We start from the raw sequence: 25000 nt of genomic DNA, 5'->3' as shown, positions 1-25000 counted from the left end.
ACCAAGTGACTCCAAAAGCGCATTTTTTCATCATCTCTGAACTTTGTTCCCCTCTGTGTTGCCGACTTTTCCGTTCTTTCGAAAGAGGCACCAACAGCAAGGCAGGTSGTTGAAAGAAAAAGAGAGGTGCAGGAAAACGAGTGGCCCGTACGGGGATCGAACCCGCGACCTTGGCGTTATTAGCACCACGCTCTAACCAACTGAGCTAACCGGCCGTGCTGTGCAAAGAGCTCCGCGGCGGCCAGATCACCGCCACGTCCGGGCCGAGCGCCCTCGCTGCGGCCCCTTCCCGGCCCGCGTCGCCTGCGGCCGCGCAGAAATGCCGCCTCCCACCGCGCCAGCTCCCGCGTCCCCACGAGGCTCCGAAAAACGTAGCAAACCTGGGCCGAGCCGGCAAAAAAAAAAAAAAAAAAAGCACGTGTGTCAGGAGTGGGATTCGAACCCACGCCTCCAGGGGAGACTGCGACCTGAACGCAGCGCCTTAGACCGCTCGGCCATCCTGACCGCCGGGTGCGGTTTCCCGCCGGCCCACCTCGGCTCTGCCGCCGCCGCCGGCGCGGGCGCCCGCGCAGCCCCGCCGAGGCAAAGTGGTGCTGTGGGGCTGCGGCGCAGCCGGCGAGGGGACGCTCCCCAAGACGGACATCTGTGTCGCTTACAGCTTTCACAACGGAGCCTGCTGTTCAAATACGGCAGCAGGGAAGCGGCTGCAGCCAGCAGTTGTCAGGGCTCCAGCCGCTCTAGCAGGACGCAGTGGCYGTAGCGTCCCTCTCCCCTGAGGGAGGGGGAGTATCTCCATGAAGAGAGGGAAAAATGGGAGCGGGGATTTGAAGAGGACCATAGCACGCCAGGGCTACAGGACAGTGCCACCGCGGCGGTACGTGGGAGGCCACAGCAGTTTATGATGACTGATGGCACCTATTAAAAACATCATACACAAGTTTTCTAGATTCTAGGTGCTTTGAATGTTCTACAAACTTACAATAGCTAAGCTCGCTTCTTAATACCAAAAATCACAGATGCTTTTTCCAAAGGCCAACTTTGACATTGCTATGTGTAAATGCTACTCAATCATGATATTAGTGCCAAGGTACTATTAAATACTTGCATAAGATACCAACTATTGCAGCCTTGCTAATTCCCTACTCCATCATCCTTTCCTGAATAGATGTTAATCTGGTTTGTTCTGCTATACTTCTAGTAAGCCTACAGAGGATGATTTCAGGAGTATATTATGAGAGACAAAGGGAGACAGTTTTTTGATAGGAAAAAGTACCCTTTGTGTTCTTTCTTCTTAATATTAAGAGCATTGGTAAAATTCACATTTTTTTCCTATAAGGAAACAAGGCCCTGTTAATTTTATGTTGTAGGGAGATGTAAATACTTGGTCACGTTTGGGCTAGCATTGCTCAGTAATAGTTTCAGAAACACTTTTTTTTGCATTATCTTCAGAGCTGTGAGCTAACGAATGAAAAACACCCCATAGTCTTAATTCCCCTCATTCAGAAGACAGTAACTGGAGGTACTTGCTAGAGTTCAGAGAAATTGTGAAGCTGAAGGTAAGTAAGTTGAAYGTAGAGTAGACTCAGTCACTTCATATGCCATAGGTTTTTTAGGCTTCCTAAGAAGGGCTAAAGCCTTTTCCAAGAAAAGATGTGATACAGTAAAAGCAATTCATCCTAATGGCAGTATCTGCCACATCTAACAGTTACGCAGCATTCAGGCTATTGTTAAGTTAACCCAAAAGGAAGACACACAGGATGAATGGATAATGTGTATGAGAGACTGATTTAAGATATATTGCTAGATGTATCTAAAACAGGAAGCATGCTAGGCTAAAAGTCATTCCAAGGAAAGCTACAGGAGCTCAGATCAGAGAGTGAACATGAATTCCAGAGAGGCAACTATAGCCCAAGTTCTGCTTGTGTATACTTTTTCAATAAGGTAATTTAAGAAAGTTAGCCCTTAGCCCTCTGTTTTGTGAAAACAGGCAGTCTGGTGTGTTTTGCAGAAAAACAGTACAGTAAGGCACATGAGAAGCACACTATGTTCCACAAGCTGAGAGTTGTAAGTATGCTTAAATTGCCTAGGCTGCACGGCAGTCCTTGATTCTGGGAACCACTCAAGGCATTTCCAGCACATCTGAAGTTATGGATATACGTGTGTGTATGTACACACACACACACACACACACACACTCTGCACAAACAACTATTTCTGTCCCCAAACCTCCTTATCTGTGCAATAGGGTGGAATAATCAGACAGCATCACTTGCTCATCACATCCAATCCAGGCAGGTAAGAAATAATTAACACTGCAGTATCATATTCTACCGGAACAGTGTGTAGTAAGAGGAACCACTGATCAGCAAATCATAGAATCATAGAATCAGTAAGGTTGGAAGGGACCTCTGGAGATCATCTAGTCCAACCTCCCTGCTCAGCAGGGTCACCTASAGCATGTTAGACAGGGTTGCGTCCAGGCAGGCCTTGAATATCCTCAGAGAAGGAGACTCCACAACCTCTCTGGGCAACCTGTGCCAGTGCTCTGTCACTCTCCCAGGGAAGAAATTCCCCCTCACGTTCAGGCAGAACTTCCTGTGCTTCAATTTCTGCCCATTGCCTCTTGTCCTGTCACATGAGACAACTGAGAAGAGTTTGTCCCCGTCCCCTTGACACCCTCCCTTCAGGTACTTAGACAACATTGATAAGATTCASCCCTCAGTCGTCTTTTCTCCAGACTGAAGAGGTCCAGCTCTCACAGCTGTTCCTCATAGGGCAGATGCTCCAGCCCTTGGATCATCTTCGTAGCCCTACGCTGGGCTCTCTCCAGTAGCTCCATGTCTCTCTTGTACTGGGGAGCCCAGAACTGGATGCAGTACTCGAGATGAGGCCTCCCCAGGGCTGAGGAGAGGGGCAGGATCGCCTCCCTCGACCTGCTGGCAACAGTCTACCTAATAGAGCTCTCCATCATTTCAAGGGATACCAACTGCTATCATCTTGTTCCATGAGGAACAGTCATAATCAGGGACCAAAGTCTAGTTACTTATCATCACTCAAACGTGTCATATGCTGCCACCTGCCATCAGAAATAAGACCCATTCCAAACTGAAGTCTTCCTTTTGCTGAAGAGTTTGTTATGGGAACTGTGCTAAATCCCAGAGAAATGGTACAATCAATAGAAAACYAGACTATGCAGTGGCTATGGCTATGGCCACTGCAGGGTGAGGAGAGGAGCAGAGGAGATAAATACCAATAAAGAATGTTTGCCTAGAAACTTTGTTCACTAACATACATCAGTGCTGAGAGGAAAGAGACTACAAAGCATGAGCCAATTACTGGCAGCTCATCTACTATAAGAATGGAAATCATAGAATGGTAAGGTTGGAAAGGACRTCTAGAGATCATCTAGTCCAACCCTTACTGTAGSCCATATGGGGAYTGAACCTGCGACCTTGGCATTAGCAGTGCCATGCTCTAACCAACTGAGCTAAACCTCTTTTAAGAAGTAATAATAATCTACATTGAAACTTTTGCAGTGGGGAAACCTTACAGTATTCAAGATTTAGAGAGAAAAAAGGCAGGGAGGAGGGSGAAGATTCAGGGTTCTTTGCTATTTCAGAGGAACATACTAGAAATCCAGTCCCCTGCTTGGATAGTATTTTGAACAGGGCAAAGATACTGCTTCTTTACTTCAAGGAGGGTATTTTATATCTAAGTAAAGAAAATTAAGTATTTAAATCTTTCCTTCATTTTGTTATGGACATATTTGAAAGCCTGTATCATGTTCTTTTAATATCACCCTCAAAACCATTTTTTTTTGTTAGGTGGGAAGAGGAGTCTCATGTTCACTCAATCTCACCATTCAGCCTCTGATCTTTCCTACCTCATGCTTCTCTCTCACTTCCTCAGTTCTCTTATGCCTGTTTCTCTCCTATCCTGAAAGAAGAAACTTTCTAAACACAAAGCATACACAAGAATCCATGAAGCAAGCATTTGTTTTTAATATTGATTCAAAAGTATTTTAAGCAATAGCTTAATTTATAACTTTATTAATCTTTGGACACACTATTTGATTTCAGTATTAAAAAAATCCAGAAATCAGTAACTTCCTTTCCTGAAACAGTTTTTTTAAAAAAAGTTATTTTCAAAATAAAGGACCACCTTAAACAACAGTTCTTTGCTGAAGTCTCCCCAGGTACTCCCAAGTACAAAATTGCTTTCCATTTCTGTTGTAAAGGATAAATTAGATGCCAAAGAGAATTTTGAGGTCAGCCAGAGTGAGTTTAGAGAAGGACTCTCCTTTGCCTGACAGCACCTGCTGGGCGAGATCTTTCTTCCTGGTCTGGAGTTCTACTATCTTTTCTTCCACTGTCTCTTTACAGACAAACCTAAAAATACAAAAGCATGTCGTTTCAATTGCTAGGAGAAAGTCCATGTTGTAAGCATTTTGAAAGTTACTGAGAAAGTCCTTATCTCAGTTAAATATTAGCAGCCTATTACATGACTGACCAAGTGTACCTGTTCACAGAAGATAGCTGTTCTTGCATCCAGATACTGTAACACTTCAAAGAAAAGTGTGATGCGCTTGAGGCCTCAAGCAATAGTAATTCTATGATAAATTCTGGAACAGTTCTATGATAACTGATGGCACCTATTATGCTAAAAATATTGTACCCAAAATAGTTTTCTAGATTGCAGGTGCTTTGAATTTTTTGCACACTTACAATAGCTAGGGTAGCCTTTTAATACTCAAAAATCACAAGTGCTTTTTCCTAAAGGCCAGCTCTGACATCTACCAGAAGTGCTCTGTATGTTTATGTTACTGATACTAACAAAGTCCAAGCTTAGGTAACATGTTGTCTATCCCCAGACTGCTAATAAAAAGTCAGTAAGCACAAGTGGTTATTGCCGTAAGATCCTCAACTATCCTGCAATGTTTAATTAACCCATCCTCTGAGTGCTCCAGTTCACTCTCAAAGACAAATCTGCTCAGAAAGGGTAGGGAAGCATGTGGCTACCCCTAAGCATGGCAGACGCAAGATCATTTCTGGCCCTTTTTAAAATTTAGCACTATAACCACTAACACCAAAAAGTTTGATATTTAATAGCCATAAGAAATGGCAGTTATTTTTTCTTTACAATAAAGATCTCAATTTGATGAAAGAAGATAGGGGTTCCCAGGGAGGGACAGGATATTCCCTCTAAAACATGGGTCAGTGTTTGTAGCTTTTTTAAACAAACAAAACAACAACAAAAAACATTGTTAGCAATCCAGACAGCCCCATAGCATCATACAGGCAAATGCCATATAAGAGTATCCTCATACAGTCTTTTACCTCAGCGATCCTCAGTCCCACCTTTAGACCTTGTGCCCAACAAGTCAGGAAACAAGCCTCAAAACAAGGCCTTGTCCCTCAGACTAAAGCCAGACAGTACATGAGCAGCAACTGCCTCTTTTACTGCTAAGGATGATCCTGACCTGTGTATCACAACATCCTTCCGCTGCCCCACTCGGTAAATGCGGTCACATGCCTGGTCCTCAAGAGCTGGATTCCTGTAAGGGAAGAAATAGCTTGCATAGTGTTGGAGCTTATTAAATTCACGAGTAATAGAAATATGAAAGCACTTGTGCTCATCTCATTTGTCTGCCTCTAAAAGCATCCTGTTTTCTTTCTCCATAGAAGAGCTAGAGCCTCCTCTCAAATTACCTTAGATTTACTAGCTTGATCACCATTGATTGCCATTATTCAGCCTAGCCATGTTTCCCTCAGCCCTGGGTAAAAATTCGTTACAACTCCACATTAAAAAAAAAANAAAAAAAAAAAAAAAAAAAAAAAGCTTTTTAAATTAGATCATTGTTTCACATTAATTCCGTATTTCTAGCCAGCAGTAGCTAGTATTCAGAAAGCTTAGTAGCTGATGAGGAAAGGTGAGAGAAGCAGAAAGGCAAACTCCATTGAAAAACACCTTCACTCATGCATGTTTCCATAAGCAATGGTTCACAGTTTGACAAAAAGGGACAGGGATTACTCATTGCCCTAACTTTTATAATGTAGAAGCGTCTCCTTAATGCTGCTACTCAGCAGCTGCTTTGTGCGCTGAAGCGCATTTTCATAGCCCTGTAAAACTCCAAGGTACACTACCCATACCCAGTCACTAACTATTTTTTTTTAATCAATGTTTCAAGATGAACTCCCCATGGGAACCACTACACCGTTTTTATTACTGCAAGAAGTTAAGCCAGGGACTGCCAACTCCTCAGTACCCTTTATGATACAAACTGCATACTTAAGCTTCTCTGGATTGCTGTTAACCCCCCTTTTTTCCCCCCTCCCTCTGCAGTCCTGTATTTCATAGCAGTGAGCACTAGACTGACAGATTTAGAGGCAGATTGTATTGGGAACACTTTTCCATAGCTAACCATTAGCCTTCACTCTCAGGTAAATTCTTCCCTCCTACCCAATTATGTAAAAAAAATATACACAATGTATACATATATATATATATACACAACATATACACAAGTGAGAGACTAAATCAGTGTGTCCCGCATACATCCTTGGAAATGAAACTTATTTGTCTTTACCAGTGCATGTCAAGGAGAAAGAGGTGGTTTCCTCCAGTCAAGTTCAGACCAACACCTCCAGCCAGCAATGAGATCAACATTACCTTCAAAAGCCAAAAGACAGTTAAATTGAGAAACTCGTTTCCAGAAAATGAATGCTTCATATACTCCACATATTAATTTGAATCAAAGATCAGACCCAAGAAACCTGTTCATCACACTTATATTCTCTAGGTATATTTATTAGGAGTTTGTCAGATATCAACTGATGAGATACAGAAGCCTGGGCACGGAAGCAGTGGCTCTAAGATAGGCCAGCTTACTACTGCACATGTATCACCCCGAGATATACATATATACATGTGCATGCTATTCATTTCCCTTTGATTCCACATAGTCTAGTATTCAGAATAACAGTAGGTGGTGAAGAAAGGGCAGATGATCGATTTAGAGATGCTTTCTTGTACAGCACAAAAAGAACTCAATCAGTAAAGGACAAAAATATTTGTTATGCATGTTGCTCAATTACATAGTTAAAGTTCATGGGAAATTAAAATCTTGATCTTTAACTTGACTCTTATAGCTGGTAGAGTACTTCAAGTCAAAAGCTAGAATGAGAAAGATCTGTTTTGTAGCTAGCATCTTGTTCAAGAATTATTGCAAAGAAAACTAGCACAACATTCACCCCTTCCAATGAGATATCCATCCTCAGAGAGGGCAACCTGTCCTGCCTAAATCACAGCAATATCAATGTTCAGATGAACACGTACCACTATGAGCAACAGCTTTTGACTAGTTGGAAACAACTGACCTGCTCCGAGTAGAGCTAATTGGCTGTTACGTTCCACATTACTCTTCGGGGCAGAAAGATTTTTGAGCGTACTGAAGACTTAGACAACTTTGCACTAGCCTAGGAGTTGCATGATCTCAATACAGAAGATTAACATGAGGGAGAATTTTAGCAGCTTATACCGCTCATTTTAAGATACACATTTGTTTTGCAGCTACTCCTTTCCCTGCTGATCTTGCCACCTTGAGATCCAGATGGAAAGCAACACCAGTAAGTGGTGTCATGAAGTTAGTTATCACATCTGTTCATAGCAGTGCTAGTAACTGCTTCTCCACCCAGTTTCATACCTGAGGCCCTTTAGGATTGTTATTGAACTCTTCTACCACATCCATTCTTTGTTTAGGATTGACAGAGCCATCCACTGTAGCATACTTCAGGCCTAGTCGCTGGAGGTGCACAGCCACAACTTTCAGCATACTCGTCCACTGAGACACAATAACACTGGAGACAGAACAGGGTGTTCAAAACAAGTGTTGTGTGTACTGTAACAGTTTGCTTATTGCAGTGCCTCACCCAAAAGAGGCTAATATAAGCACTGTCCTTCACTGCAAACTGGACAGAGAAGTCCCTTCCCAATGCAGAAATAGACTCACCTGTTAGTCTAGTGCTAAACCTGCTATGGAAAACTAACACCCCATAAACTTAGATAAATTCAGTCGGTGCCTCTGAACTCTTTTTTTTGATTTTATGTTGCCACCTGTCATCACAATATCGGAGCATTTTCCATGAAACTGGTCAATAACACCACCAAACTTGGATTTCCCTGATCCTTTCACTCCCTGCAGTCTCTGGATTAAGCATTTTGGGCAAGCTAGGCAGTAACTTGTTCAATAATTTTGTGCTAAGGAAGACAAAGAATGCTTGTACAGTGAGAGCTGCAGGACTTCAGCAACACAATGAGATCAGCATGTTCATATATCTTAGGCTCTGCTCTATTCTCCTGCCTTTTTTTTTTGTTTGGTTGGTTTGCCTCTGGGCTAAAACTGAGGGCAAATATCTTTCCAGCATGATCAAATTCTTTTTTAAAATTCTGTTTTTGGAGAAAACGTTCTCCTGAGCCTCTCAAGGCCTGAGATTCTTCACTCACTCCCCTAGTTTACACTTACCTACTACTTAACTTGCATTCAGAGTTTCAGCTCTTACTTTTGTCTTTCCTTGGATTCTTCTTATAATCAGCTTTGAAGTGCTGCAGTACTGTCACCATTTTATTGTACCAGGAGTTTTGTATTCAGATGTTTTAAACTACCTTTGTTATCATCAAAATACACCCTTCTCTCAATCACTGCAACAAAAGGAAAGTGAAAGTTCGCTAACCTTTTCTGAGACTCTGAGCCACTCTGGATGGTTTTCAGTTCAGCCAAGAGGTGAGCTATCTGCAAGAAAAAAAGCTTGCTGTCTCAGTTCAGCTTGTAGTTGGCTACTCTTTACTAGAGTAGAAAGTGAGAAAAATAACCAAGTATAATGCCTTCTCTGCTCAGACTTCCAAGATAATTTAAGAGTCATTGGTAAGAACTCCCACCACAGTAACAACTACCACCATGGTAACAAATCAAGTGATACAAACACATATCATAGATTCCAATCATTCTGTGAGAAGGCAAGTTGCTACCATCTCTCCTCTCACTGCCCTCACATTTCCTCTAGTTCTTCACAAGCCACATGCTCTCACATGCTTATTTTTCTAAACTTCTTTGGATCAAGTGCTCCAGATTTGCACAGTTTATCAGCATAGCCAGACCCTCACAATTTTATTAGAGGTACCCATCAAAACCTGGTAAGTTGGAGCCTTTCCAGAAGGGGTTTCGCAGATCAATCCACTCATCTGCTTTCGTCTAAACTGCCAGATTATCCTGACCTACAATTGTCAACGCATGACAATTCATTAACCATTTAAAGATGAAGTGCTGAAACCAAAGTTTCTCAAAGGAATGCAAAAATTACAATCAGAATACCTTGGTGCTCTCCCTGGTGATTTCAAAGAGATCTGTTTTAAAAGCTGTGCCATTGAGGTAGACAGTTGTCTTGGAATCAGGAGTCTGAAGCTCAGACAGGGTTAAAGCACTAAGCTGTTCCTCAAGGGAGAGGGAAAGGCCTTCACTGGTCAGGTTAACTTGGTCCAAAGCCTGCAGGAGGGGGCGGAAGGGGGAGGAAACAATATAATAAGAGATGGCAGGCAAGCCTGAGATTAAAATTTAGTAGTGAGCTTCCTTCAGATCCACTGACCTGAGCAGAGGTTGCACAGACTGAAGATATCTCAAGCAATGTGAACAGAGAATCATAAGAAACACCCTGCTGGGTCAGACCAACAGTCCCCCTGGCTCCATATTCTGTTCCAGTCAGCAGCTATTTAGGGATGCATGTGAGCCCAGCCATTTTCTGTGGTCCAGTCCCCTCAGCGTCCCCCCTCCATAGCATTAACTTTTGTAGGATTAAAGAAGTTTGAGGGAACATCCCTGCCTATTTCCTTAACTTCTGGACTTATGCTATGGTTGCTTTTTATAACAAAACAAACATTCTGAAAGTTTAGACTACTTCGTACAGGATTGGAGAAAGATATTTAAAAAGTCACTCTGATACACAAGCCTTTAAAAAAGGCACTTGTGAGCTTTTCAGGACTAGATTAGGATCAAGACTTATCCTCTTCTTTTTTGTTTCTGTGCCCTTAAAATTCCTTTTTAATTTGAATAGAGGCATTTCAAGAGCCACAGCTGACCATATAATCATGCTGGGGAACTCAACTGACTTCAGCAGGAAGTATGCCTAGCTACAAACCTCCCAAGCGCTAAAGCGTGTGGTTCAAGAAATGACTTAACTCATACACCCCTAGTTAAATGATACAACAGTGTTACAGCACACTTACCAGTTAACTTGCACAAATAATCCCCCCCATCAAACCCAAACAAACAACAACCCCTCTCCCCATAACTGCAAAGAAACCCCCCAACGATAAGTATCCCACCCACACTACAAAACTATGCAATTACCATTTTCAGTAAGGAGAGGTGGCAGCAGCACTGACGGAGCCTTAAAAGCATAGACAAGACGTGAACAGTACTTGAGACCTGGGGGGTACTTTGGGAGCCTGCTAGCAGTTCCTTTTGACTGGCTCCAAACTCCTGTGCAACTGCCAAGAAAAGGAAGGAGAATACCAAGAGCTCTCAGAGGCATTTCCAAGTAGGAGTTTGATTAACAGGAGACAAGAATCAACAAGCAAGCAAAATCCTGATTTAACATAGAAATCCCACAAACTCCACTTAAAAAAAACACAAATAGAGATATCACGTATGTTATATATCACAATATCACTAACACTGACACCTCTGAGATACCACTCCCTTATTTCAGAAGGGAATTTTAAGCACAGAGCCATGAAATTTCCCCAGAGCCACAAAAATGAGGACAGACCTTAGGAATACTGACTCAGTCCCACTTCAGTCATTACCTAAAACTGTCTATGAACAATCTCCAACAATTATTTTATCATCCCTCTAACTATGCCTCACTATTACTCACAGCAAGCAAGCAGATTGGTAGATTCAGACCTACTGATACTTAAACAGGAGTCCCCTAAAAGTTAAGCAGGAGGAGACTTTACAGGTATGACTTCAATACTTCACACCCGAAGGCTCTACAGCAGGACTCTCCGTAACAGCAGTGGCAAAGTGTTTCCCATAGAATTTCCAAGTCTATTCCCCCTCTCTATCTGTGCACTTAACAGAGGCACTTCTACAAATACTTTTAAGGGAGGATGTTCAAACCTCTCTCAAATGGGTTACCATCAGAATACTCTCTGCACTGATTCTTCTGCTCTTGTCTTTTTAGATAGGACTGTAGTGTTGATCTGGAAAAACAAGACAAATACTGTGGGATTTACAGTGGGAAGAAAAAGGCCAGTATTACTTGTGTAGCAAACAAGTTGATGAATTATTGAGCTAAAAAGGGTTTCATTAACCATTTGGTATATTTCATGAATTCCATTAAGTTACACTCCTCAGGTCACAAAAGCCTGTTTTGTTTAACTCAAAAAAATCAGAAGCTAGATCCATTTTAGAAAACACAGAAGAAAAGTCTTATTACCAAAAACTTTGAGTATACTAAGAGTTAGGTACCAAACAGACAACACGATCCATAAAAATACAAAACAACATCTTCAAAGGTATACTCAACCAGAAGGGCTTTTTTTTTTTTTTTTTTTTAAACAGCAACATAGTTCAAAGAGACCCTTTTATTTTATTTTTTTTTTAAAAAGGGTGTCACTGAACTCTATCATTATATTTTCAGACAAAAATGGAGGTTAAAATGTACTAGTCTTCTTTACATTAGTTTCCCAACTCTTGCTACTACAAGTAGGATGTTTTCAAACTTGTTTGACAGTCAGAAAAGGAAGTTTAACTACTTCCCAGGAAACAGAACTGGTCCAAAATATAATCTTATCTTGTAATTTTTCATATTAGGAAGAAAAAAAGTCGCCCCACATTTGTACCTGGATCTTGCAAAGAGCACATTGTACACTGATTGCTCCTCTGCTGAAAGTTTTAACTGATGTAACCGAGTGCTACGCTGGGGCAGAGATACCTGAAATAAAAATACAGCAGATGAGATGTATATAGTGCAAAAACCTTACAGAGCATCACAAACACCAGTATTTCAAGAGTTTACACAGTATTCTAGGACTCAAAAGATCCTTTCTTCATTAAACTTACTAACATTACTGCAACTATGACTACGCATAGATGCCTACAGAACTCCAAGGAGCCTGATTAACATTCAAGATATTAAAATTTTTAATTCTGAATCAGCCAATAACAAAAGGCAAAAGGAACCTTAGTATGGCCTGCCATATAGCTACCATGGAAAGGCTGATTTATTGCTTTTATTGGGGGTGTAGCTCCTCCATTCCCCATTCAGAACTGGACAGCGCACCAGAACTGCACCTTAAATAGACTTACAAATACAGCATATAAACAGTCTGTTAAACTAAGTAAAGAACAATGCAGGAAGTCAATGCCCCAACCTTCACCAGATTTATTTGATGCCCAGCAGTTTTAGTTCTCAGAGGGCTAGACTAACTTTCCTCTAAACAGATGTCTACTTCCAATTAGTTTACATGTTCTGCTTTACTGGGGATTTATAACAAAGATTTGATTCTTCTGCTTAGCCACATTAAAACTGCATATTTCTCCTTTCTAGATAAACAGTCAAACCCACAGACACTTACTCCTCTTGCTGAAGGGACTGCAGTGGATAGGAAAACYTACTCATTAACAGACTTATGCATGTAAAGAACTTAAAATGGTCTGCCGCAAGGAAAACAATGGAAAGATTCTCTAGTTGTGGAGAGAGAGAGATTCTTACCAAGGGCTTGCCAGCTGAATCCAACTGTTCCTTAGTTCTCCGTAATAAGAGGCTTCTGGTTAACAGGCTCAGCCTCTCTCCTCCCTTCTTTGTATTGTTATCTACCTGGAACTTCCACACCTTGTACTCATCAAAAGGAGAGCAACGCAGAAACCTACAACAGGAGGGAAAGAGATTTCATATCAAGTGAAGAGAAGTTCTTCAGTCACWCCTGAGTGACCAAAATCAAACTCCTTGCTCTCCAAAACAACACATTTCCAATTCAGCCACATTTGCTAGGAGTAGTAAAACACATTCAGTTTCAGCACACTGATAACATGTTTGCTCAAAAGTCTTATGAGCACTATTGGCACCATGAAACAGTCGTCTTAGTTCTGTACCTATCACTTCCTCTTAGCTTCTCTCTCAAGTATCAACATTAAACAGGGTACATCAAGTAGCACAAGCATTTGCCAAAGGCCTATTTGTGTGTTATTTCAAAGTCCTGTGCTTTTTAATTTCATTTATACAAAATTAATTTCAAATGTGAGTTCTTTCTGGTCCTCCACCATCCTCCATAATCTTTTTCTACTCAACACTGAGGAACACAGAGTGCTTAACCTGCACATGGCTTGTTAGGAGAAGCCATAGTTTTTAATCTTTCCTTATAAGCTGTTGTAGCACAACACTCCTTTAACAAGCTTCCTACCGGCTTGCCTGAGAGGAGCAAAGATTATCATATAAAACATCTGTTCATTAAAATTGGTTTTGTGGGTATTCATCTTGGAGACGAAGGAGAGTTCAACTAATTTCCAATTTGTCCTCTATGAAAGCGGAATAGCTGCAAGCAACAGGGCAGTAGCACATGGACAGGCTTGTGGACTCGACAACAGGCTTGTAATCCAGTACCTGTAAAGTTTAAACCACTAGTCCCACTATCCCTTATGTCTTAGAAACCTCTCCAACTTATAAGCAACTTCAGCAGCACTGCCACTATAGAGCCACTGAAATTGAAGCCCTACCCCATTTCTTATTGGCAGTCAGCTCACCTCAGCAGAGAGTACACATCCAACAGGTTGTTCTGTATCGGTGTCCCAGTCACAGCCCATCTGGCACTGGCTCTCAGCTTGCACACAGCTATAGAGGTTTGAACCTTTGGGTTTTTAATATTGTGAGCTTCATCCAATATAACTCGAGCCCAAGCTACCCTGAGCAGAGGTGAACAAGGATGTGACCCACCCTGAAAGAAAAAGCAGATTATATTTACAACCCAGAGCAATAATCTGACCAGGCACTCTAAAAGCCACAAACCAATAGATTATTCTTCTAGTAAGAAGCCTTTTCCTTACATTAGTCAGCAGCAATCAGAGCTCTTATTTTCATACTTCCTGTTGTGAGTATTTCATTGTAGTTGGCACTTCTATCTCAGTAAAGCATCTCTGCAAAGCTTCCACAAAAATTGGTAAACTGAGAGAGAACGTGTTTGCATATTCTTGATGACAATTTCTAATCCTTTGCTGTTTTCCTTACATTCCCTCCCAGAAGGCATTCCAGATCAGTTTTGATAGGCTGGGACAAAGGACTGCATAAAACTACTTTATTGCAGCATATCCTGTGCTTTTAAATACAAAACCTCTCTACAGTTTTATAGGGACATTGCCACCTTTAACTTTGAAGAAATTCAAAGGCCTGTTTGCTTCAAGAGCTGCAAGAGGATCCGTATACAGACCTAGCTAACAAAAACATCAAATACAAGCAAGACAGAAGGGACTGGATTCAAAGCGTACTACTTCTATACTGTGGAACCAAGTCCAACTGGTATTCAGCAATCATTTTATCTATTTCATGGCCTAGCAAATATATTGCTGTTTCCTCATTTAAGACAGCAGCATATGGACTGCCTCAGTCTCAGTTCACACTGACCCAGAGCTCTTGCAGTTTAAAGGGACATTAGCTCTCCCAACAGCAAAGAACAATAAACAGGGTATTCTAGCACTCCTTCATGGTCCCACCTCAAAAAAAGGAGATGTTCATCATCATACTCCTCTTACAATTACTTTTTAATACAACATTGAACATTATTGAAACGTTTAAGATTACTACAAAAATGGATTTATTGTGAATTTAGTCTTCTTTCTGCACTTCACAGCACTTTCATCATTTTGTTTTGTTTGTACAAACCCAACAGGAGACTCACAGAAAAAAAATTTCTTCGGTCCAGTGTTTACTGTGCTATAAGGTGCTCCTTGAAACAATAATGGCTTGCACTACTTTAGAACAAAACATTACRGCAACAACATGATTTCTCACCTCCACATCAAAGTCCTCAGCAGGGACTTCCCCCTCCTCTTTGCTTGTGGGAACCTCCTTGGAGAGAATGCTGTAGGTTGTGACAACAACATCATATTCAGAGAGCCTGCAAAAGGGGGAAGTGCAAATCAGGAGCAAGAAAGAATGAGGAATTCATTTTGCAAGGCAGAGAAAACACAAGCTCAAGGTTGAAGAACACCCCAGTTCTACAAGAGCTGAAATGCAGAGTTTTACAGGAAACTGAACTTCACAGCAGTCAAAGAACAGCATATTGTCCCCATTTTATGAATACTGAAATTGAGGCCAATCTCAGGAAGACAGCAAGTCAGTGGTATTGAACCCACACTACATTGCTTAGAACTTGGCACCTAGAAACACCGCTTAGCATGGCCAAAGGGGCACAAGAAGTTTCCTGACTTACCATATATCCGATTTGAGAAACAAAAACAACCCAACCGTCTAACCACTCCCCCTCCAAAAAAAAAAAAAAAAAAAAAAAAAAAAAAAAAAAAAAAACCTTCCCACACAAATCACAAGCACAGAAGAAACTGCAGATGACCATCTCTGCAAGGAAAAGACTAATCTTAGAGGATGTAAACTTTTTTTTTGTTATCAAGTACAAAAAAGCCTGAACCAGAACCACTCAGCATAGGTACAGACCATTGTAATTTTGCTACATAAATTCTAACAATGATGCATCTCAACAGCAGGTATCAGCCCTACCTCCTGGATCCTCTACCTTTCCGTACTTCATGTTCCTTCCACTGTACTAGAGTCACTGAATTTCAGTTTTGACGTGCAGAATCTCTTGCTCATATTTATAGTTTTGTACTTACGCCTCTGCATGCTTATCTCTGTTTGGCCCATGGTACAGATAAACCCTCAGTTTGCCATAGCCTACACGTCTGTCAATCTCTTTCTTCCAGTGGTGAATTAAGGATGCAGGACAGATGATTAAAGTGCTGTGGGAAGGGATAACAGTGGAATCTGCAGAAAAACATTGCAAACAGATTTTCAATGTCTTCACATTAGACCACAACAGAGAGAGAGGTTTGCCAAGTCAAAAAAAAATTAAGATCAATCCACTTTTCCTGTACGCACAGCTCGTGAAGCAGACTTATCCACATTGTACTCCTTGGGGTGGTTAGTTCCGAGAGGGRAAAAAAAACAAAATAAAACTAAAAAAAGCCTTAAACACTAAAAGCATCATTTCCTCTACACTCAGAAAGTTATGCTATACATCTGTGCAACTCCTTCAGATAAGTCAAAAGGTCGAGAGTAAGAAACTAATTCTGATCTTTCTTGAGAACGTTGTTCCAAATAAATATATCTTTTCTGTTTTAGGAAAAATGAAGTATCATCATTTTGAACCACAGAAATACATATATAATATATATCTACATACTCAATAAAAGTGGGAAAACAGAAAAAATAGTCCAACCGATTACATGAAGATAGAGCCACTGACAGATGTTGTGGACACACAGAAACAATATCGTTTCTTAAAACCTCTGTAATGTCCATTATCTCCATATACAAGGTAAAGTAATCCCACAGAAAGAACCAATCACAGGGAATCAAAAGAAGTAATTAATGCAAGTCTTCATGCTAGGAAAACTATGTAAGCATTCAACTATTTGAAACTGGCATCTACTGGCTCTACCAAGTTCAGGAAACTAACCAATTAAAAAGTCAACCAAACAAGCAAAAAAACCCCTTGAAATAATATAAAGTGAGGGGTTGGGAAATCTTGCACATCCATTAGAAGAACAAATGACACTGATCAAGAGAAAGGTCTCACAAGGGAGTGCAGTAAATATTAAGCCTAATGGAATTTCCCTGCAGAAGCAAGCATGTACACATAGGAGATTGTTGTTTTAGGAGTCATTAACCTATAATGCTTTAAGTATCTCAAATGGCTCTGCTTCACAACATATACACTAAATAGTAGAAACAATTCTGTACCATTTTTGGATAGCCATATTTCTAACTTCTCCTTTCTTTTCTCAGTCTTCAGCTTCTTCTGAGTCAGAATGAGAGCAATCATTGTTAGGGTCTTCCCCAAGCCCATATCATCTGCTGGAAAGACAGAGGCAGACAGAAGTTGTGATGACCTGCAGAAATGAGCCCTTCTGACTCAGATCTACTCTGAAACAACCAACAAAACAGAAAAGTACCACTGGGAATCCTGGAAGCAGAAGTTTGACCATTTCAGGGCAAAATTTAACAATGGGTTAATAGCTGTAATTGGTTGAAACACACAGAAGAACAAGCCCTTTAACATGCCTACAAATAACTTACTCTGAGGCTAATAATCAGTTATGGACCACGCTTTTATATTCGCATAAATCTGCCCCTCAAATTCACTTTCCCATTCTGCGGCTTACCCAGGATTCCTCCACATGGGCTTTGGTTCTCCCTCCAAAGTAGCCATGCAAGCGCTTGCTTTTGGTGCGGCAGCAGGGGAACCTGAGAGGGTGAGACACAGGATTTGCAGGAAACACCTTGCACAGACACTTTGCTTTCTGTATCAAACTATTGCACTGAGCTGTCCTACTACCATTTTACTAAAAGGAAGTTGTCTACCTATTGTTGTCCCACATTGACAGGGACACCCACGAGAAACAATTCCTGCAGAGAGGAGGCCAGCAATACTGTATGTCAGACCCACTAAGGCTTCCACGTAAGCCGTCCTTGAGCCTCACACTTGTGAGAGCATCAAAAGGTGGCTTATTCAAGTGGAAAATCCACCTAACTCTGTCACATTCACAACAGGTGTCACTGTCAAAGAGGGAGAGATTAAAAGCACTCCCTCTTTCCTCATCAAGTCTAAGGCTCCTACAGGCTCTTAGGAAAGATGAAGTGAGGCTAAATACTATCACCATGTGACATTTAATGACTTCTCTAGCATTGAAAGGTCTCAAGTGAATCTTACAAATTATATGATATCTACACATAAATCTACCACCTTACAGAGGCATGTGCCTTTCAACACCTTGCACAGAACCTTATAAATGGGTTCTACACCACTACACTGATCACAAGCTGCTCTTTAGCAGATCAGAATTGACTGATCTAGAGTCTATAGGGTTATACAGACTCAGACTTCTGCAATACTAAGAAACTAATGCTCACAGCTTGCTAGGAGGTTTAACTGTGAGAAAAGAGCAAGAACAGAGTTCTCGGAAGGTCTGTTTCTTACTAGAAGAAACTACCTGTCTCCACTCTAAGTCATGGATATAGAAATAATTGAGTTTGTTGCACTGTTTGAGGTACTACTATTCCAAGCAAAAGAGCAGAACATAATACTGGCAGTCTGAAACAACTCTCATGGGCAGGAAATATTTAGATCGCCTTCTCCCAGCAGGTTGAAAAATGGGAAGTAATTTCAAGTGTGAAGGGATAGGACGCTCAAGGGCATCATCTCTGATCATAGAATATCTCTGATGTTACACTCCATGATGAAGCTGACAAGAAACCTCTAAGTTCAACAGTCAACATCTTTTCTTGCCAAGTCACCTTCAGTCCAGAAGGATCTTCAGCCACTGTCTGCTCTGTTGGACAGGATTCTAGAGATTTGTGAAGATGATTAATAGCCTCGCTTGTAGCACTGTGTACAGCTCTGATTCGGTCTTCTGTCATTCTTCCCCCATACAGATTCTGCATGCCAGAGTTCACTAGAAAGACACAGTATCACAGGTGAGGCAAGTTTACAAAGCTAAGTCTCCCAAGCACAGTTTTTAATCTCAAAGATGAATCTTAGTGGCCACAGACACCTTGGCATAGCATAAGCTCTCAGTAACACAAAAGGTCACACATCCATAAGTTTCAGGTTTCTCTGAGAAGCGGTGCTCACCACTGTGCTCTAATGAAAAATATCTTCCCATACTTACTTCCAAAACCATGACTGCAATATTCACTGGAACCCAAAGAAGCAGTAGCAGAGGGGTGACTGCATGAGCCTGAAGAGGCCCTTGCTGTAGGATCCCACAGTGGAAGTRGCGTTACAAGCTTTGTTCCACCTGGTCTGCCAAATGGGTCAGGCAAAGGTTCCTTGTGACAGCCACTCCTTGGACTATCCTCCCCTTAAGAAGAAAGGAATTACAAGTTGAAAAAGTTTCACAATGGACCTCAGAGTTTTGTATTACAGCCTTGGTTTTACAGACAGCTGTCCAACARTCTGCTTGCAAAAGGTTATTAAGTGGTCACACACAACTGAGTAACAGCAGAGTAGCAGATTACCACGGTAACTGAGTTACTGCAGCTGCTCCAATGCATGGTCTGAGCCTGCTCCTAACTGAGGGTCGTTGAGGCATGAGCTGCACCACACTGTGAGGTTTATACCGACACAGTCAACCTCGCAACTGTGACCAGGTTAGGGTTTACATGAGGCCAGTCCTGTGTGTTGTTCCCATAGGATTTACTCTGGTTAGACACACTTTTCTTGTCAATGTTTTGGTTAAGAAAAGGACTGAAACATCCAAGAACAAATGGGTCAAGAACCCTGCGCTATCCTCTCCTTCCTGAAAGGGTCTCTCGCTTAAAAGTAGACACAGTACAAGATAGTGGAACTGCTTGTTTTGTGGTGGCTTGGAGTTATTTTTTCTCTCCTAGAGAGCTTCAGTTTCCAGAGTTGACAAACTAGATTTTTTCATGAATGTAACTGATAGCATAATCACAAAATAGTTCCACTGTTGAGATGATGATGCAGCCAGCTCAACAAAATGCCTCTCTCTTCCATAACTAATTAATACTAGTTTATAGAATTAGGGAATTACCATATACAAGACAAGCTGTTTCTAGCGTGATATTCCTGTAAAGTAACTTGTACATTTGCTCACAAAAGGCAAAATAAACTGGCATAAGCAGCAGGCATATACTTTGTTTCATATACCCCAACAAAGACAAAGTTAATGCTTCACTGGCAAGTTTTCAGACACTTGCCTCAAATCACATAGCCAAAGCTGAAAACAGAACACATGGCTGGATCCTAATCATGGAAGAAAACTCTTTCAGGAAACCACCACTCTTTACAAAGTAAACCTTTGAATTTCTCCATTCATTTTCTTCACACTCTCCTTCCCTCTCACCCGCAACTAACAGTGTTCGTCTTCAGTGAACCTCAACAGATAATTTCTGTAGAGTATACATACCATGTATAAATTATGCTATTTTCCCATAACATTAACAACTATAGCAAGGCAAACTGCTTTGCGAAGTTTCACGGCAGGGTGGGGAGAAGTCCTACCTTCTTCCGTAGTGTCTCTCGCTGAAATGTTAAGAGCACTGAGTGCATCTTCCAAATCCTGCACTTGCTTTAACAACCGTTTCCCTTTATCTGGTAGGAGCTGAACATTCACTGTAGCCAGTGTACTCTACGAAACAAGAAAATCCAAAATGAATGTGCTTTACTAACATTACTGCCCACAGGGAACAATCAGGAARTCAGAAGTTTAAAAATGGTAATCTTATACCATGACAATTCCTATTTTAACACAGTTCTACAAACTCCAAAAGCATTTAAGTCCACTTCAGTGCACTTAAATAGTCTTTTAGCAGAAAATAAATTAACAATTATAGTACTTTAGAAGATATGGAAGGATGCAGGGCCTCCACTTGTTTGTGAAATAGGATAGGCAGTCAAATGACTTGGATGATCTTTTAGCATCTATGCAAGCACCCGAAGTCCAGGCTATTTGCCATTAGAAACAACATTTCTGATGTTTCATTTCAAAGTTTTGATTTGAGCTCTGAGCAGAGATATTTTTAATAATAAAAATTCTGGAGCATATTATCATCAATTATAAAAAAGCAGCCAGAAAGATATTGTATTGCACCATAGTATGAGTTTTCATGGCTAAATTATAACTTTCTCCACAAGATCAAAAGAGACAAACAAATAGCTGCAGTTAAAGTTCTAGCTCACTACAAACTGTTCCATCTTATACAAATTACTTTCTATGCAAGAGGCAGACAACCTCAGGCAAGTCAAAACTGAACAACCCCAAAGACAAAGTTACACTGCATTAAGGGAATTCTCTCATATGTAGTTTTAAAAAAAAAAATCTCCTAATCTGTGCCTATGTTGAATTTTCCCACCAAAACTTCAAATACTTCAGAAAGTTACTGCTRCAAGAGGATACTGCCTTCTGCTGCCTAACAGTGGGGGAAGTCACCCTGAATATACAGGAAGAAAAAGGAATAATAGCAGCAGGAAATAACCTTCTTTTGCCTCAGCTGCACAACAAGATGGTTGTGAAGAGCTTTAGGGTCCTGGGGTCCTTCTGTATAAAGTGATGCTGCCGCTCCTGGCAAAGATGCCYCCTGATTACTCTTCCCTGAAGCTCCTGGAAGCATCTCTCTTGGATGCAAATCCAGCACCAATTTCTCAGGTTCACCTTTACTTGACGTGGAAGAAACAAGTACTGATTCAYCACTGTCACCATGAGACACTTGTTGAGCAGGCTGTCCCAGCTCTGGCCTTATTTTTATTCTGGGTGGTGCTGCCTCTGCCCCTGTTCCTCCCTTTGAGGGAGCATGTTGCARTGTTAGCTGCAGTACTGCTGGGGAAACTGCATTTTTTTCAGACCTTGGTTTCAACTCTTCGTTCTTCCCACCAATCCATTTTCTCTCTTTGGTTTCTTTATCCCCACAGCATTTTAAGTTTTTCTCTCTGAGCTGTCCCTCCTTTGGGCACTCAGCACTTGTGCTTTGATTTCCAAGGCTTATTGAAAATRACTTGGATTTTCCACCTGCCTCTTTTTCCAGATATTCAGAAGACTTCTTAGACTCCCTGCCACTGCCACCATATTTCCCTTCATCCCAAGGGGCATTTTTTGCTTTCCAGGTCTCAGACAGACTACATTTAGATTCAGACACCATGCTTTCCTTAAATTCTGAGCCATTCTCATTTCCTCTGAATTGCTTCTGTTTAGTTTTCTGTCCTTCTAAAGGCTCTCTCTCTRTGGAGGAGTCTGAGGTTGATTTCTTTTCTTTATCTGACACCGGTACACTCTCTTTCTCTGTTTTCCCTCCTTTTGCTTTACTTTCCTCTCCAATGCCTTGTTTYATTTGTTTCCAGGATGATGGCTCACGATTCTTGTCTATCACTTTGAATGGATTTCGTTGGCCACTGAGATTGAAAGGAAGTACTGAAGTAGGCTGTGATTCTAAGTTTTTTGATGCTTTGGTAGCTTTTGGATCCTGAAATACATACAAGTAGAGTTAATGCTAACATACAAATTATGAAATACTACAAACTATGCACATAATCTAGTTACTTCAAGCAAGATTTTGGTCTCTATGAACATCACCTTTTTATCACTTTAACAAGGTAAGGGTAAACATTTCATCCTTTTTTTCCCCCCCGTTTTCCTTGTAAAATCACTGCTGCTTTTCTACCGTCTTTGCCATTCCCACTGTTGGGAATGTAAACACCTTGAGAGCAAATCCAGATCTCTAAGACTGGAGAACAGGGATTACTTGATACAATGCATTTAGGAGTGAGAGGTCTCTCTTGAAGTGCAGCAGGCTGACAGCCTGTTGGAACTAGGAAGTGCAAACTCTCCTACTGTGTAATCCCAGAATAAATTACATATTACATAATGAACAGTCATTCTGGAGCAAGCAGATATTCTAATATAAATGACACACTCATACCTGCCATGGGAYGCTTCCACACCATTTCTTCCCATTCAATTTACTCTTAAGGCATCGATAAAATAGCCTACCAGAGAACAAAACAAGACTTGAGCTTCATAAGCCTGTAAAGGAACGTTTCTAAATRCTATTTAAATAAGTAGCTTGCACCAAAAACATCAGAGACAAGATTTCTTGATCTGCACTTTACATCTGGACTTCCGTATAGCCAAAAGTCAGTGTTAGTAACATACAGCTTTTACTGCAAAACCATTTTCTGGGTAGATTCTTGGTCTTTTTTTTTTTTTTTTTTTTTTTTTTTAAACCTTGAAATGAAAGCTGGAGATATTGTGGCAAAACATTAATTACTGCTCAGACATTGACTATGATCAAAACCTCAGAAGACTCTTGGGATTTCAAGGGGTGAGAGAAGAGCTAATCTTGTCACACTGCATAGGCCATCCRGTCTTTAAAAGCACTTCAGGAACAATGGCTTCAAATGAGACTTTTTAAACTGGCAGCCAAAAGGGACTGCTGCAAGAATTTTGTCCAATTACAGTTGTTGAATTTAATAGAACCATCACAAATCTTTGATGAACTTAACAACAGAGCTATGTCCAATTCTGTTAAAAACAGCTCTTTTCTGTTCATTAGGTTTATATATTTGAACACAATTACAAATAAAAAGAGCAAACATTTTGAAACATACTAGGTAAAGGTCTCAAGCATAGATGACTATTTCAGGCAGTTTTAAAAGGAAGCATGTGAGCAAGCTGTCACCAAATAATTCCTAGTGTTGAAATCAGTGGCTATCATACCATCTTTGTTTCCACTTTGGGTAAACTTACTTGTAGTCATCTTTGTCCTGCTGTTGAATCAAGACTTGCAGCTCCACCACATTTCCCTCATGGATCAAACAATAAGAAGCAGGAATACTGAAAAGAGGAGATTAAAAAAATAAAAAGGGGAGAGAGAAAGAGAAATAAAGGCAACAAAAGCTGCTCACAGAACAGCAACAGCATTACACTACCCAGGAGAAGATACTTAGGAGAATCTTCTCACAGATTACTTAAGAAAAGAGTAGTCCAGAACTGCTAAGATAACACTAGATTTCCCCTCAAACAGCCAGAATGCTAATCCTTCTTTTTTTTCMTTTGCAGGACATAAAAAAAAATGAAAAAATAACAAACTCTTATTCTATTTCTCCACATACACTCAAGTCAGAAGAATTTTCTGTATCGCCTCAATGCAGAAGCTTACAAATCTCTAGAAGCCAGAATCTGAAATGTAATTAATCAGGAATAGATACACAGGCGAATCATCTGGACAATAAATGCATAGGTCTCTAGTCATCAGGTGGTGCTCTACATTTGATGACAAAAAAGCCTGTGAGCTCAAGAGAGTCAATGGGCAGTTGGAGATACTAGGTGACTGATTCCTAGGCATCTCCTTTACCATAATACCTATTTATGCACAGGCACACATGAAAAGCCTTAACTGGCACCTACCTAAGAACAGAGCTATACAAAGAGACAATATTCTCTAAAGAAGACAGAAGATACAAYTGGTAGAGCAGAGGAAAAAAAATCATTCTTTTCTTCCAAATATACAATCTGGTTGTAATGAGATACTCCATTCTCCTTAAGCCATGCTTTTCATACAGAAAGAAACATGAAAAAAATCGAATCCAATCTGCTGTGATGGGGTGCCTGCCTATCAGAGCAACCAGCATGTCTCTCTCTCTAACCTGTGTGTCCTCCTCCTTAAGGCTTAGGGCTGACTGTTTTCACATCACCTATTACAGTGACATATATCAGTCCACTAACAGGACTCATAGGGGCTACAGAAATGGGTAAGTTTTATGGGCTGTGGAAGAATTCAGGTGTTTAACTGACAAGAAGTGACAGCTCCTGCTCCTCYTGTGCTCAGGCTGCCTGCTTTCACCGCACTATGCACCAGGGCACGCAGCCAGCAGGCAGCTTCACCTCAGCCGTACAGTGCCTCGCCACCMCGACCAGCCGGGGCACGAGCAGGCCTCTCCCCGCCCCACCGCGCTCCCAGCCCCTCTCAGCTCCGCCCGCCAGCGAAACCGGGGCCCAGGGGACCAACCCGGGCCAAAACTGACCCTGCTGCCGTGTCACCCTGGGTCGCCTGTAGCCCCCCCCCTGCCGCCGGCTCGCGCGGCCCCCGCACCCAGGCCCGGCACCTACGGCGTCGGCAGGACGAAGCCGCAGGCCGCCGCGCCCTGCGCTCCGCACACGTAGAAGCTCTTCCCCTGGTTGGGGCCATCGCGGACGCCCGTC

The 25000-nt window shown here is 41.4% G+C and overlaps 1 protein-coding gene and 2 non-coding genes across 3 annotated transcripts; all 3 read right to left on the bottom strand.

The window, feature by feature from the left end:
- Positions 1 to 141: 141 nt before the first annotated feature.
- Positions 142 to 215, bottom strand: TRNAI-AAU (transfer RNA isoleucine (anticodon AAU)). Its single transcript has one exon. It is a non-coding gene; the product is annotated as a tRNA-Ile (tRNA).
- A 206-nt stretch (positions 216 to 421) lies between these two features.
- Positions 422 to 504, bottom strand: TRNAL-CAG (transfer RNA leucine (anticodon CAG)). The gene has a single exon. It is a non-coding gene; the product is annotated as a tRNA-Leu (tRNA).
- Positions 505 to 3983: 3479 nt separating this feature from the next.
- Positions 3984 to 24996, bottom strand: TTF2 (transcription termination factor 2; the record flags this gene model as incomplete). The annotated part of the gene is made up of 22 exons (XM_085301477.1): positions 3984 to 4388; positions 5480 to 5554; positions 6587 to 6669; positions 7703 to 7856; positions 8730 to 8788; positions 9368 to 9538; positions 10400 to 10539; positions 11174 to 11256; positions 11899 to 11990; positions 12771 to 12924; positions 13799 to 13989; positions 15060 to 15165; positions 15896 to 16046; positions 17025 to 17138; positions 17447 to 17528; positions 18579 to 18736; positions 18953 to 19144; positions 20308 to 20434; positions 21282 to 22262; positions 22719 to 22785; positions 23546 to 23632; positions 24908 to 24996. Coding segments are annotated over 22 exons (3501 nt in total), but the record flags the coding sequence as incomplete, so codon positions are not given.
- Positions 24997 to 25000: the final 4 nt, after the last annotated feature.

This window comes from Rhea americana, unplaced genomic scaffold (assembly GCF_003343005.1).
Source record: "Rhea americana isolate MKP2758 unplaced genomic scaffold, rheAme1 scaffold_177, whole genome shotgun sequence".
In the NCBI taxonomy this organism is placed as follows: Eukaryota; Metazoa; Chordata; class Aves; order Rheiformes; family Rheidae; genus Rhea; species Rhea americana.
This window is presented reverse-complemented; position numbering and strand designations above follow the sequence as displayed.